Source organism: Carcharhinus amblyrhynchos, chromosome 16 (assembly GCF_965287045.1).
Source record: "Carcharhinus amblyrhynchos chromosome 16, sCarAmb.v2.hapA, whole genome shotgun sequence".
In the NCBI taxonomy this organism is placed as follows: domain Eukaryota; kingdom Metazoa; phylum Chordata; class Chondrichthyes; order Carcharhiniformes; family Carcharhinidae; genus Carcharhinus; species Carcharhinus amblyrhynchos.
Genome location: NC_137339.1, coordinates 7,006,667 through 7,022,508, shown reverse-complemented (window position 1 = coordinate 7,022,508; position 15,842 = coordinate 7,006,667). Strand labels below are relative to the sequence as shown.

General features: G+C 49.7%; 1 protein-coding gene across 1 annotated transcript; it reads right to left on the bottom strand.

Moving 5' to 3' along the window:
* Positions 1–13,017: 13,017 nt before the first annotated feature.
* LOC145353610 (transcription factor SOX-4-like) lies at positions 13,018–14,006 on the bottom strand. Its single transcript, XM_080204373.1, has one exon. It carries the CDS (start codon positions 13,931–13,933, stop codon positions 13,085–13,087), a length of 849 nt encoding a protein of 282 aa, XP_080060499.1. The 5' UTR covers positions 13,934–14,006; the 3' UTR covers positions 13,018–13,084.
* Between the last annotated feature and the right edge of the window lie 1,836 nt (positions 14,007–15,842).

Genomic DNA, 15,842 nt, shown 5'->3' with positions numbered 1-15,842 from the left:
CGGTGAGGCCGCAGCTGGAGTACTGTGTGCAGTTTTGGTCGCCGCACTTGCGCAAGGATATTTTGGCCTTGGAGGGAGTGCAGAGGAGGTTTACTAGGCTGATACCGGAGATGAGGGGGTTGGACTATGAAGAGAGACTAAATAGACTGGGTCTGTGCTCATTGGAATTTAGAAGGATGAGGGGGGATCTTGTAGCAACGTATAAGATAATGAAGGGGATGGATAGAGTAGAGGTAGAGAGATTCTTCCCGCTTAGAAAGGATAGCAGGACTAGAGGGCACAACCTCAAGATAAGGGAGGGGGGGGGGTGCAGTTTAGAACGGAGTTGAGGAGGAACTTCTTCACTCAAAGGGTGGTGAATCTCTGGAATTCTCTGCCCGTTGAAGTGGTGGAGGCTGCCTCGCTAAATATATTTAAGACGCGGGTTGATGGGTTTTTGGTAGGCCCCAAGGGGATTAAGGGGGGAGAGGACGGGAATGTGGAACTGATCCACTTCAGATCAGCCATGATCTTATTGAATGGTGGGGCAGGCTCGAAGGGCTAGATGGCCTACTCCTGCTCCTATTTCTTATGTTCTTATTACCTTCGAGAACTATTACATTTCTCATGACGCCATTGCCTCTGTTGCCAATAATCTTAGACCTGTGCCCTCTTGTCCCCGATCCTTTCACCAATGGGAACTGTTTTTCTCTATTTACACTGTCCCGACCCCCTCATGGTTTTGGAAACCTCCAGTAAATCTCCTCTCAACCTTTGCATCTCCAAGGTAAACAGTCCCAAATCCTCCAATCTTTCTGCAGATCTGAAGTAGACAATAGTGGCCCAAGCCCAAGTACGTAGACTCGGGCCAGGATGTTCTGGTCTGACAAACCCAACCGGCACTGCGAGGTGAGAACAACCGAGGGCTTGGCGCTCAGCCAAATCTCCGTTCATTGCAGCAGGATCGGAGAATCCCAGCCAGAGGCAAGTTTGGAAAACTCCAGCCTCGGTCAAGACAGTACAGGAGATCCTGGGCTCCCACAAACATCCACTTGGGTGGTGGAATTTAGTGTGTCCCTCCTCCTGCTGCCCCCTGCCAACTGGAGAACCAACGGGAATCCCACGTTACTTCTGTCCAGGTGGTGCAATGCAGTTTAAACGCACTCAGGAATTTAACTGGACAGTGTTTGGCCTCCGACGCAATTCATCTCCAGTCAGGCAGTTAACTCACCCTGAGAATTCGCTCTCCAATGCCTACAGCGCCACCAGGAGGCATGGCCACTCAGGGTACTGCTCCAAACCCAGCCCCGGGATTGACGCTGGAACCCTGGGCATGGCTGAGTGGGATGAGAGGGGGACTTAGAAGCAGGAGGGGGGTGGTGAAGTCATTGGAGGCAGGAAGGAAATTGGATGCAAGGGCAGGGGCACGGCTTTGAGTTACTCTCCCTCAACCCACTCCTGATATGTAATGACTGCAATCAGGCCAGTGAGGTCGGCCTGTTGGAATATGAACTCCCTGATTAAGGACTCAATTGATGGGCCAATCAGAGAGGCTTTTATTTGTATTTAACTGGGAGTGTTAGTTCCTCTGACCCCCCCAAACCCTCCCCTCCTCCCCTTCCCCCCCGCGCCCTCTCCCCACTCTCCCCCCACCCCCAAGGTAGACTGCTGACTGTGAGCACTCTGTGCACTGCTGTTGGAATTGTAAATACGAAGGGGCTTCTGCCTCTGAAGACAGATTACATGATGCTGGGTCCTTTGATGGGGGCACTGAGTGAGTGCCTGTTGAGTTTGCTGGCTGACCTGCTGGTGCCACAGGAGACCCTGCAAACCCCCTCAAAGCCACTAATTCGGGTGGGCTCAGGGTGAGGCAGCTTTAATGTCTTCATTAATGAGTCTAACTGGCATCCTACCACTCGCTGGGCAGGCCTGTTTTGTTAGGCCTGTCTACCCCCCCCCCCCCCTCCCCACCAACCCCCACCCCACCCTGACTAAATTGGGGATAGATTTTCCTGGAGGGGGAGTCAGGTGTGGGTATTCCCGTCTGACTCTCCCAACCTCCGTCCATCCCCAACTTGCCCCCCCTCGCTGACCTGCCTCCCTTCCCAACCTGCCACCCCACCCCAACTACCCCCTGACCTGCCACCCCACCAACTCCCTCAGCCTGCCATCCCATCCCAACTCTCTCTGATCTGACACCCCACCCCTGACTGTCCCCCCCCCTCATCTTGTCACCCCACCCTGACAAGATTGCCCACTCGTGTTGACTGTTCCAAACTCAACCCAATGAAATTCACTGAACACACAATCTGATTCTGTTGGCTGATGTTGGCTCAGGGTGGAATATTGTTCAGAGCGCAGAAAACAAACCCCTCCGCTTTGCTTCAGCTGGTGCTGGGGAGCCACCTGAGAGAGAGAGGGGGCAGGGCCTCGGTTTAACCTGACAGGTTGCACCTCCGGCACTGCAGCACTCCCTCGGTACGGCGCCGGGGAGTTTGCACCGATTGTGGGCTCGAGTCTCAGGTTGTTGGGATCAAGCAACGTTCCAGTTGATCAGTCGAAGGGAATTCCTGGGCCAAGCAAAACTGTGCGGGGCCGTGCTTCCCTGAGCAGAAGCTTCCGGGTTTCTGGAAGAGCTGTGGGTCAAACTGGAATGACCCAAACTGGAATAACCCAGGAACTCTGACTTCAGAATCACTGGATTCCCAAGAGTGTATTTACTGTCAAGTATTTTTGACTGTAACTGGTTCCTATCTGCTTAGATAGTGAGGTGACTCACACATCAAAGCAACAAGGAGATTGATTGTACAATCAAAGTGTGCAATAATTATTATGTTCCTGGACTAGTCATCCCAAAATACTGGGAGTCCAAAGCTCACCACGGCAATTTTGTAAATTCGTAGAATCGCTACAGTGCCATTGGCCCATCAAGTCTGTACCGACCACAATCCCACCCAGGCCCTATGCCCCTAACCCATTTACACTGCTAATCCCCTGCTACTAAGGGTCAATTTAGCATGGCCAATCAACCTAACCTGCACATCTTCGAAACGTGGGGAGGAAACCGGAGCATCCAGAAGAAACCCACGCAGACATGGGAGAATGTGCAAACTGCACGCCCCCATCTGAGGCTGGAATTGAACCCGGGTTCCCGGAGCTGTGAGGCAGCAGTGCCCGCCATTGGCAGTTTTGGATTTTGGAAGTAAACAAGTGGGTGTCTACGGAAGTGAGAATAAAGCTGTCTGATTGTCGGAGAAACCCAGACCGGATTTCCAATGTTTGTGACCCGGCTGGTCTATACGTGACCCCACACAAACATGACTGATTCTTACAACTGGGTGAAGTCTCCCAATTTGTTACCCTCCATCCCCTCTGTGGGAACTACCCTGGCACAGCCCTGATTCAATACATTCCGAATGGGATATTCCCAAATCAATGTACTCCAGGTGTGGAGAGTTGAACTGACCACCTTCCTTTGTCCAAACCTCCCCCCCCCACTCAGTTGGTCACTACAAGATTAAATTTTAAAAGGATTTCCATGCAGATATCTGTCCAAATTTTAAAAAAAGCCAATGTAATCAGGTTTCCTGTGTTGAAGAATGATTTATTATTGTCACAGTTATTAATATACAGTGAAAAGTATTATTTCTTGCATGTTTGAGCCACTCAGTTGCTGTCCTGGAAAGAAGACATGAGTTCTGCTTCTTATAAACTATCTTTATTTCTTTGATCCAACCCTACATACAATTCTCCATCAACCCCCAGTGCCACTTGCAACCCCTTTATATTTCAGTGACTTCTATTGAATAAATGATTAGGATTGAATTGGAAGGTCTGTTAACTCATTCCTAACACCCGTTGAGTCTAGAAATCTATCCATTTCCTTCTTAAATACATTTAGAGATTTGGCCTCTGCAGCCTTTGAGGTCGATAGTTCCACAGGTTCACCATCCTCTCTCTGAGTGAAGATATCTTTCCCTCACCTCAGTCCTAAATGGTCTATCCCGTATCCTGAGACTGTGCCCCCTGGTTCTTGATTCCCCAACCAGGGAAAACATCCCCCCAGCATCCAGTCTGTCCAGCTCTGTTAGAATGTTATACATTCCAATCACATCTCCTCTCATCCGTCTAAACTCCAGTGAATTCAGGCCCAGTCAAACCAATCTCTCCTCATAGGACAGTCCCAACAAACCGGGTATCAGCCCAGTGACCCTCCCCTGCACTCTTTCTATAAGTGTATCGTTCCGTAGGTAGGGAGACAAAACTTCACGCAATACCCCAGGTGTGGTCTGACCAAGGCCCTGTATAACTGCAACAAGACATCTCAACTTCTGAACTCAAATCCTCCCGCAGTGAAGGCCAACAAAGCATTTGCCTTTCTAATGGCTTGCTGCACCTGCCTCTCCACTTTCGATTGACGGGTGTACAAATATTTGAGCCTCTAGATTGACGCTCAGTAAAGGAGACACAAGTCCTGCTTCTTCACAAACTACCTTCATTCCCTTGATCCAACCCCACACACATCAACCCACAGTGCCATTTGTAGCCTCTTCATATTTCAGTGACTTCTTTTGAATAATTGATATCAAATTAGGATTTAATTAGAAGGTCTGTTAACCCATTCCTAACATTGCGTGCGATACAGACAAAGCATACGTTCATAGAGAAGGAGGGAGTGCAGAATGTAGTGTTACAGTCATAGTTAGGGTGTAGAGAAAGGTCAGCTTATTATAAGGTCGGTCCATTCAAAAGTCTGACAGCAGCAGGGGAGAAGCTGTTCTTGAGTCAGTTGGTTACGTGACCTCAGATTTTTGTATCTTTTCCCTGACAGAAGAAGGTGGAAGAGAGAATATCCGGGGTGTTTGGGATCCTGGCAGTAAAATTCCGGCCAGGATGTCTGGAATGATGGAATTGGTCCTGAGTTACATTATTGCTCCCCCAGTAACGGCACACCAAGAGCAACCTGGCACTGAGGAGAACCAGCTGATGCATGGGGAATAAAGGGAAGTCAGGGGTTCAAACAACCTGTCCTGGTCCCCCCCCCAATGCCATTCCTATAGTTAAGAAAGACCACCAATGTCTCTACTTTCTCAGGAGGCTAATTAAATTCAGCACGTCCGCCAAGACTCTCCCAACTTTTACAGACACACCACGGGAAGTATTCTTTCCGGTTGTATCACAGCTTGGTCTGGGCTCCTGCTCTGATCAAGACCGCAAGGAACTACAAAGGGTCGTGAATGAAGCCCAGTCCATCACACAAACCAGCCTCTCATCCATTGACCCCCATCTACATTTCCCATTGCCTCGGCAAAGCAGTTAGTACAATTAACGCACTCCGGACATTCTCTCTTCCACCTTCTTCCCTTGGGGGAAAAAGATACAAAAGTCTGAGGTCCCGTACCAACCGACTCAAGAACAGCTTCCTCCCTGCTGCTGTCAGACTTTTGAATGGACCTATCACTCTCTTTTCATTACTCTTCTAAAATCTGTCCCATTAACTCTCATTTAATTAATGTGTATTCTGTGATTTCCACCCCGACCGTTAATATACTGAAATGTCATTATTCACGTGCACTGTCATTTAAAATTAATTTTCATTCTTTTCCTTCTTTACACAGTGAAGATCTGGAATGTGCTGCCTGAGTGCGGCGGAAGCAGGTTCAACCGAGGCGTTCAAAGGGGAATTTTCAGAAACGGAAGACCGTGCAGGGTTAAGGGGAGAAGGTGGGAGGACGGAACTATAGGTGAATTGCTCATTCGGAGAGACAGTGCAGACATGGTGGGCTGAATGGCCTCCTCCTGCGCTGTCACAGTGGGAAAATGTTTAGAGCTCTTATTAACGGGGAAAATAAATCTAACTGTGGGGATAAATATTTCTCCCAAGTAGCACAGAGTGAAGTTCTATCGGTTCTCACTCGCCTGGGTAAAAAAAGGTAATTAAAGGAAAATGTTGCAGGGGAGATAACAGGAGTGTGCTAAACCAGAGTCAGAACTGTCAAGTATTCAAGTCCTCAGTGGTGGGTTGTGATGAGCAGTGCAGGTGGAATCAGAGACTGTGTCTCATGTTTGAGTTTTCAGGAATCGCTCAGTAAGATGATTTGATTTAATTCGTTATTGTCACATGCATTAACATACAGTGAAAAGTATTGTTTCTTGCGCGCCGTACAGACAAAGCATACCGTTCATAGAGAAGGAAACAAGAGAGTGCAGAATGTAACGTTACAGTCACAGCGAGGGTGTAGAGAAAGATCAACTTAGTGCGAGGTAGGTCCATTCAAAAGTCTGACGGCAGCAGGGAAGAAGCTGTTCTTGAGTAAGTTGGTACGTGACCTCAGACTTTTGTATCTTTCTCCCGACGGAAGAAGGTGGAAGAGAGAATGTCCGGGGTGCGTGGGATCCTTGATTATGCCGGCTGCTTTGCCAAGGAAGTGTAGACAGGATCAATGGATGGGAGGCTGGTTTGCGTGATGGATTGTGTTACATTTACCTTTTGTGGTTTCTTGTGGTCTTGGGCAGAGCAGGAGCCCACACCAAGCTGAGATACAACCAGAAAATATGCATTCTATGGTGCATCTGTAAAAGTTGGTGAGAGTCTTAACGCACGTACCAAATTTCCTTATCTTCTGAGAAAGTGGAGGTATTGGTGGGCTTTCTTAACTATACTGTCAGCATGGTGGACCAGGACAGGTTGTTGGTGATCTGGACACCTAAAGACTTGAAGCTCTCGACCATTTCCACTTTGTCCCTGTTGATGTAGAGAGGGGCATGTTGTCTACTCGATGACTACCTCCATCGACGCCACACCAGAGATTATTTGAAGAAACTGGGACACGTGCGACGGGCAGCGATGCAGCAGGATGGGTTGGATGATGGACCTGACGATGGACATTTCCAGAGGGCTGTCAGCAGTGGGACAGCGACGGAATCAACGCTCGGAGCTCAGTTCGATCAAACACTGCAGTGTGAGGTTCCTGCCACTAGAGGCCCACATTGATCTGCGGATGCGGCTTGCACACCTCCAGAGCTGGCTAAGGAAAGTGTGATGGCATCAACACACATCCTCTATCACTCAACGCACAACCAGACCTTAGCCTCGTACCATTCTTAAGCGTTAAGACCGCATTGTTGGAGTTAAAACATGAAAATCAAAGCATTCCAAGGAATGCTTCCACAGAAACATGGAAACCTGTACGAGATTATTGATGAATTGCCCAGGGCTGGTGTCTCAATGATCTGAAGGCAGATCATGATCTCAAAATTGTACACAGGCCATTTAGGGTTGGAATCAGGAAGTATTCCTTCACTCAGTCTGGAACCTCCTCAGAAAAGCCTATGGGATGCCAGGGATGCATTAGGAATGAGATCGCTAATTTGTTTCTAAAGATATGACCAAAAATGGCTAAATAGAATTGAGGCGAATATTAATCATGATCTATTTTTGAATTATAGTGTATTCCAGGGGCTGAAAGGTTGTCTTCTTTTCCTCCGTTGGGCTAACTGATCCCTCTTGACCTGTAAGTTCTCTTTTTTTTAATTCTTTCATGGAATGTGGCTGTTGGAATGACTTCAATCAGGCCGTTGAGGTTGGCTTATTGGAGTATGAACTCCTTGATTAAAGGAGTCAATTCATGGACCAGTCAGGGAATCTCTTCCTTGTATTTAACTGGGAGTGTCCATTCCTCCCGGAGGTAGACTGCTGACTGCGAGCACTCTGTATACTGCTGTTAGAGTTTGTAAATAGAGGGAATCTGGTGAAGGGGACTTCTGTCTCTGAGGGATTATTGTCGGTGTCACTGGCAAGGCCAGCATTTGTTGCCCTGCCTAAATTATCCCATGAACTGCACGGTTTGTCAAACCATTTCAGAGGCCAGTTAACAGCCTGGAGTCACATGTAGGCCAGACCAGGTAAGGAAGGCAGATTTCCTTCCCTAAACAGCATTAGTGAACCAGATGAGTTTTTACAAAAATCTATGATGTGGTCACCATTACTGAGACTAATTCTATAATTCCAGCTTTTTTAACTGAATTTAAGTTCCAACCAGCTTCCATGGTGGGATTTGAACCACTGCTCCCAGGTAGGGGACCTCCAGATTACTAGTCCCGTTACCAGCACCCCATGTAACTCAGTGAACTAAAATTCCCTCTGTCTCAGGTTCCTTCCTCTTGCCGAGGGTTGGGTTGCAGTGTTGCGTTCGTGGCTTTTACTCTAAGGAGCAGCTATTTTGTGACCAGGTTTCATCGCTAACCAGCGGATAATACTCAGTAAAATCCCAACCTTTCCTGAGGTGACTGAATGTTAGTCTGCTTCATCAGGAGAGTGTCCTGGATGTGTCACACATCATGCTGGTGTCCACATTCTGTGCCATCGTCCTCTTGCAGGGATCATCTGTCTTTTCCATCATTACAGCCTTCATGGGCTTAGCAGGCTGATGTCCCCTCTCTGCACCAGACCAAGCTGACAATACCCTCACTGGGTTTAGCCCATCAGTTGGGATGAGGAACCAGGGTTTGCCCGCTGGTGTGCACTGCCAGCTACCCAGAGGCGTAAGTGAGGATCTTGTGGGACACCAATGAGCCTGAACCACTTTCAAAACCAGAGCATGCAGCTAGCAATGACTCCGAGTTACAGCAGGCAGCACGGTGGCACAGTGTTAGCACTGCTGCCTCGCAATGTCAGGACCCAGGTTAGATGCCAGCTACGGGTCACTGTCCGTGTGGAGTCTGCATGTTCTCCCCATGTCTGCATGGGTTTCCTCTGGGTGCACCGGTTTCCTCCCACAGCCCAAAGATGTGTGGGTTAGATGGATTGGCCATGCAAAATTGCACCTTAGTGTCAGGGGGATTATTAGGGTAAATACATGGGGATATGGAGATAGGTGGGATTGTTGTCAGTGCAGGTTTGATGGGCCGAATGGCCTATTTCAGTGCTGTAGGGATTCTATGGAATCCCCCCCACTGCTCATATACCCCAAATTAACCTTCTTTAAATGGTGTTCATTTCAACATTGATTTTATTTTATGCTAACTATGCACAGAACGATCTCACCAGCCTGGCGGACTCACGCAGTCACTGGCTCCATGTAAGTGTGACCATACCTTGAGGACAACTCGCTGTGGCCGTTGGCAGCACTCTCCCCTGAGAGTCGGAAGGATTACAGCCCTGAGCACATTCTCCCCGTGTCTGCGTGGGTTTCCTCCGGGTGCTGCAATTGCCTCCCACAATCCGAAAAATGTGCTGGTCAGGTGGATTGGCCGTGCTAAATTCTCCATCAGTGTAGCCAAACAGGCACGCCAGAATGTGGCGACTAGGGGATTTTCACAGTAACTTCACTGCAGTGTTAATGTAAGCCTTACTTGCGACACTCATAAATAAACTTTAAAACTTTAAGTTAACACTGATCAGTGATGTAAACATTTTAATATTAATGACTTAATTTCCATAATTAAAACATTCTTTACACAGATAACAGAAAAATGGCAAAGATTTTAATAATTTAACCAAATATACAGTTATAAATCTCTGAAAATAAATCTATGACAAATATTTACATTAACGCACTACCATTAACTCATATTCTGCTTATCTACACAACCTACAACGACCTTAATATCTCTCAATGCGGGTGGAGGCAAGAGGAGGTATTTTTCTCCAACCCTATCCCGCTGATACATGTTAACCCTTCGATTACTAAACGCCACTCAGAGTGCAACATAATCTCCATGGAAAATATGAATATCATTCTACTTTCATTGATGGCCATTTTGGAATGCTTGTAATTTTTTTCAGACATTTTACAAATAAGGTATACTTTTGCAAAAGTGAAACTGAATGGCACTGTCCAATGGGTGGCACAGTGGTTAGCACTGCTGCCTCACGGTGCCAAGGACCCCAGTTCGATTCCTGGCTTGGGTCACTGTCTGTGCGGAGTTTACACATTCTCCCCGTGTCCGCGTAGGTTTCCTCTGGTTGCTCCGGTTTCCTCCCACAGTCCGAAAGACGTGCTGGTTAGGGCGCATTGACCGTGTTAAATTCTCCCTCAGTGTACCCAAACAGGTGCCGGAGTGTGGCGACTAGAGGATTTTCACAGTAACTTCATTGCAGTGTTAATGTAAGTCTACTTGTGACAATAATAAATAAAAGACCTCCCCGTTATAGCACTATAAATTCAGCAAAATAATGCCATGGCTGAGAAGGTTCAATTATTTGAACAGGTTCCGGAAACTTGGCTTGAATATCGAAGATTGAGGGGGTGATCTGATCATGGGTTGAATAGACAAATATTTCTTTGGGTCAGGTGGGTGAGAGGGAGAACCAAGGGGCATCATCGATATAGAACTTGGGGTGAATGGGATCAAAGGTTATGGGGAGAAAGCAGGATTAGGCTATTGAGTTGGACAATCAGCCATGAAGGTGACGAATGGAGGAACAGGCTCAAAGGGCCAAATGGCCTCCCCCTTGCTCCTTTCTTCTATGTTTCTATATTCACATTTGAGCTTGACCATTCAGGAGGTAAACCCAGGAATCATTCTGCTGCAGAAATGTGGAATTCTCTGCCCCATAAGCTTGTGGATGCTTTTAGAGCTAACAAGAGTGAGGTTTTTGGTAGGAAAGGGTGTCCGGGGTGGTATTAAGCAAAGGAGGTACAGGGCAGCCCGTTTGTAATGGAATGGTGGAGAAAGCTAGAGGGGCTGAATGGCCTCCTCCTATCCCCATGTTCCCAGCGAGCACAAAACGCAGGATTGCAGCCTTGTGGCACAAACCCCTCACTGCGTCGCAGCTTCGAGACTCCCCTTGCTGGGTGACGGTTTAAGGAGGAGGTCAGAATGCGGATTAAACAGCGCTCGATCTGGGAGACACTCCAAATAATCCCCAAATTCCAGGACTCATACCCCGAATATATTCACTTCTCGCCAAAAGGACAGAGGACCATGGTTCTCGAAGGGTTAAGCGTATCAAGCGACCAGCCTGGGGAAGCAGCCAATGGGAGAATACTTTTAAACGCCCCTCTGGGTTCTCTGACAGCCCTCCTCTCCCTGTCCCCTCCCTCCCACCTCCTCCCCCTCCCTCCAAACATGCATTGTGGTGAATGACTGATTGGAATGATACGGTCAGAATAGAAACACCAACGTGACAGAATCTACACACTGTTCCCCATTGACTTGTGCATCTGGGCTCCTCTCCCTACCCCCCCCCACAAACCCACCAACCCACCCCCAACAAACACTCTAAACCAAACAGATTTATAAACACGAGGCAGTGGTGCCGTGATGTCGCTTGTCTGTACTTTTTCCCGAAAGGAAATCAATGTTAACATGCGGAACAGTGGAGTGCAGTGTTGTGAGGATATGTGATTACCCAGAGCAGGGGGTGTAGGCGGCAGCCGCAGGGGGGGTTTCTGAATTAGGGGCATCTCCCTTCGCCACCCCCGGTTATAGGAATTCACTCAAAACCTGGTCACTGCCCCCCCGCCCCCACTCTCCCACCGAGCATAATTTAATCCCGTTACCATAGCCCAGAGCACCCTGGGGGCATCCACATGGAAATGTAACCTTCAGACTTGGGGGGGGGGGCGGCGAGTGAATCTGACTTGACTGAGTAAATAAGTCAGGATCAGAAATGCCCAGTTGCCTGACGGGGTGGGTTTTTTTTAATTTTAAAGTTGAGGCCACTCACCCCACCCTCCCCTCGCCCCACCCCACCCCTCCCTCCCCTCGCCCCACTCCACCCTCTCCTCCCCCCAATCTCACATCACCAGATTCAAATCTTGCACAAACCTGTACGGTTCTTTGTAGGACAACTCCAATTCCTTCCCTCACCCACCCACCCCACCCTTCAGTCACCCACCCACCCACCCCACCCCTTCAGTCACCCACCCACCCACCCCACCCTTCAGTCACCCACTCACCCACCCCACCCTTCAGTCACCCACTCACCCACCCACCCTTCAGTCACCCACTCACCCACCCCACCCTTCAGTCACCCACCCACCCACCCCACCCTTCAGTCACCCACTCACCCACCCCACCCTTCAGTCACCCACCCACGCACCCCACAAACATGGCTTTAGTTGACCCCCTTTCCCTAACCCAGGGTATAAATATGAGTGATATGATGCATCACTGTGACACTGGGATGGAGTGTGACCAGTTCAAAAACAGCAATTTCTGTTCAATTGTGAGATGCTGAGCTTGGGCTGGGTTTAATGTTACACTTGACAGCACCACACTCACTGGGCTGCAATGTGTCGGGAAGCCTTCCTCCCTCCCACACCCCCTCCCTCTCTCCTTCATTCTCATGCCCCGTCCTCACCAGGGATTTGACTGGAGAGAGAGAGAGAGAGAGAGACACGATTGCCCGCTAGGACCCAGAGGAACATTTCCAGATTCCGAGACAAGATGTCACTACAGCTGGCAAACTGAAGGGGCTGACTTCACGCTTAAATACTATCCAGGCAGCTGCGAGCTCCCAGACACGGAGATGCCTGCTATCTAAAAGCCTGAATTCTCAGGAGATGCTCAGGGAGATGTGTCCTGTGTGTGTGTGTGTTCTCCCAAAGCTAGCATCAGTTTGAACTTGGCAAAGTGAGAGGTATAGCTGATGGAAGCCCCTCGCTTCCCCTACACTCAGTGTATCCTGAGTATTGTACAAAAAAAAATCCACACACACACACACACAAAACTAAACAAAGAACTAGTCCAGGGCCAATATAAGGTCCCTGGGCAAAAGCTGTGTGGCACATCCCCTCCCCCTTGTAAATCCAGAACAATATCCCAACCCAGTAAGGGATAGGTAATATATATATTTATAAAAACTGCCCCCTCAAACAACGGCAGGTTTGTACACATTTCAGACCCTGATCACGGCTCAGATACATGATATTGCCTAAGAACACATCAAAAATATTGTACAGTTAAAAGATGTCTTTAACTTTGGGACGGAGGTGGGAGAAAATGAGGGATTCTACTGTAAATCTCCAGGTTAAAACTTAAATCTAGAAAAATACATACCCAGACTGAAACTGCTGCTTGAAATCTTGCTTTTTGGAAGGGAGTAAGTGATATATATTTATAAAACAAAACTTTAAAAATTTCCCTGCCGCGGTGTTTAGTGAGTGAATACTAGGTCAGAGACACTGGACACTAACCAGTCTCCTGAAATCATTGCGTTCACTTCTGGAGTGCAATAATCTGGGAAGTCGAAGTGGGAGTTCGTGTGGAAAAGCTCTATGTCTTTATCCAGGGATAAAGCGTCCAAAGTGCCCAGTGCCAGCTTCTCAAAGTTGGCATCCGAGATGATATCCAGGATCTCGTCCTCCAGTTCCTCGTCTGAGGAGGAGGAGGAGGCGAGCGAGGAGGATAGCGACCTGCTGGAGGTGGGCGAGGAGGACCTCAAGTCCCGCAGCATCTTGGATGTCCCACCGTCTTGGGGCTCTTCCCGGGCCGCTTCCTCCATGGGCGGAGGGTCGGGGGCCAGGTCGTAATCCGCCTCGGGGGCGCGGGCGAAAGGCGGGCTGTCCTCCCACCGCGGCTCCAACTTGCTGTGATCTTCGTGCACCATGTGGGAGCTCCCCGACAAGCCGGCTCCCTGGCGGCCGTCGCCGGACCGGGGGCCGCTCCTCTTGGACTTCCAGGCGGATTTGCCCCGGGGGGAGCCTCGCCCCCGCTGCGCCTTGCTGCTCAGGCTCTTCCTCACCGAGGCCACCTTCTTGCTCAGCATCTTGGCGATGGCCCCGCTCTTGCCCTTCTTCCTGGGTCGGTACTTGTAGTCCGGGTAGTCGGCCATGTGTTTGAGCCTCAGCCTCTCGGCTTCCCTGATGAAGGGGGTCTTGTCGGGCTCGGGCAGGGCTTTCCAGCGCTTGCCCAGCCGCTTGGAGATCTCGGCGTTGTGCATGTCCGGGGACTGCTCCATGATTTTCCTCCTCTCGATCTGGGACCACACCATGAAGGCGTTCATCGGCCTCTTGATGTGTCCGCTGGGGGTCTTACACCAAGCGGGCTCGGCTCTCAGACTCAGGGGGTCTGTAAGACCCGACTCGGCATCGCTGGAATCTTCTGCTACCATGCTGAGAAAGTTTGGCAGGGAGAGAGGAGAGTGGTGGCGGGGGGGGGGGGGGGGGAGAGGAATGGAAAGGGGCTAGGATAGGTATTGGGGGGGGGGGTGAAAATTAGAAAGGCACTGTTCACAGAGACTCCCCCCCCCTCTCAGTCCCTTTGCCCTGGGCAGTGCAGCCTTGCAGAGTCCCCCCCAGCACACAGGGAACCCATACACACTGTCTGAGTCCCACTCACTCTTTTCCCTGTGTGTGTGTGTGTGAATATTTTCTCTACACACGCCCTGCAAATCCCACCCAGCCGCCGCTCACATTGGCTGCACTGCACCCATTACAATCCGTCCAGCTACCAATCAGCCGAACCCAGAGGTACAACACTGGGGCTTGCTCTCAAACACACCTTTCAATGCAATCGCTGCCTTTCGCTGAACACCACCACCACCACCTACCCCCCCCCCCCCCAACACTTCTCCCCGTATTTCAAATCAGAGAATTACATGCAGTGCACTTTAGGATTCCTTTGTGTCGTTTCTGTGTCAATTTCAACCTTGTAAAAAGTCTGACAACACCAGGTTTTAGTCCAATTTCAACCCTCCCAGCAACGCCCGTCCCAAACACAGACCGCCCCTCGCTTCGGGATCGCCCTGTTCCCCCTTTGCAACAACCCCCTGCATTGATGTAGCGCCCCTTAACCTCCCTTCTCAGGGGCGTTCCCAAACAGAAATTAGTTGACACTCACCCGGTTGCTTTTGATCTGGCTCCAAGAGGTAGGTTTGATAGGGAGCGGGTTTTAAAGCGGGCGAGGGTGGGAGGTGGAGAGGTTTAGGGAGGGGGTTGCTGAGTTTGGGCTGCTGTTATGTACTGGGGCGGCACGGTGGCACAGTGGTCAGCACTGCTGCCTCACAGCGCCAGGGACCCCGGTTCAATTGTGTGGGGGTTTGCACGTTCTCCCCGTGTCTGCGTGGGTTTCCTGCGGGTGCTCTGGTTTCCTCCCACAGCCCAAAGATATGCGGGGTTAGGTTGATTGACCATGTTAGATTGCCCCTTAGTGTCAGGGGGATTAGCAGTATAAATATGTGGAGTTACGGTGACAGGGCCTGGGTGGGATTGTGGTCAGTGCCAGCTCGATGGGCCGAATGGCCACCTTCTGCACTTAGGGATGGTATGATTCCTTGATGATTAAGTTTAGTTGGCTGGAATTCTCCGGCCTCCCAGCTGCGTGTCTCCCGCTGCTCGCAGTGGGATTCTCTGGTCCTGCCGCTGTCAGTGGAAATTCCCAGTGATGTTGCCTCCATGCCAGCGGGAATCCCGGCAGGAGTGGGGAATCCCACCGGCCTGAACGGTCAAAGTTTATCTATTGGTCACAAGTAGGCTTATATTAAACTGCAATGAAGCCACTGTGAAAATCCCCTTAGTGTCAGGGGGATTAGCAGGGTAAATACATGGGGTTAAGGGATTAGGGCCTGGAGTGGGATTGGTGTCAGTACAGGCTTAATGGGCTGAATGGCCTCCTTCTGCACTGTAGGGATTCTATGTTACTATAAACCAATGCATCTCTGTGTGTAGTGTGTCACAAGTGTGATTTCAAGAAGAAATTAGGTCTAAGTCTTGGAGCTAACGGGATTGATTGGGAAAGGCGCAAACAGGATATTGAATTTTATGATTTGCCACGATCATAATGAATGGACGGCCCGAATGGCCTGCTCCCATTCCTGGTTTCAATGACGCGCTGTCGTCATCAGAAGCGTTAGGGAGATTTTCCCTGAGTGGGATTGCTGGCGGAGAGTTGGTGCAGGCTCGTTGGGCTGAATG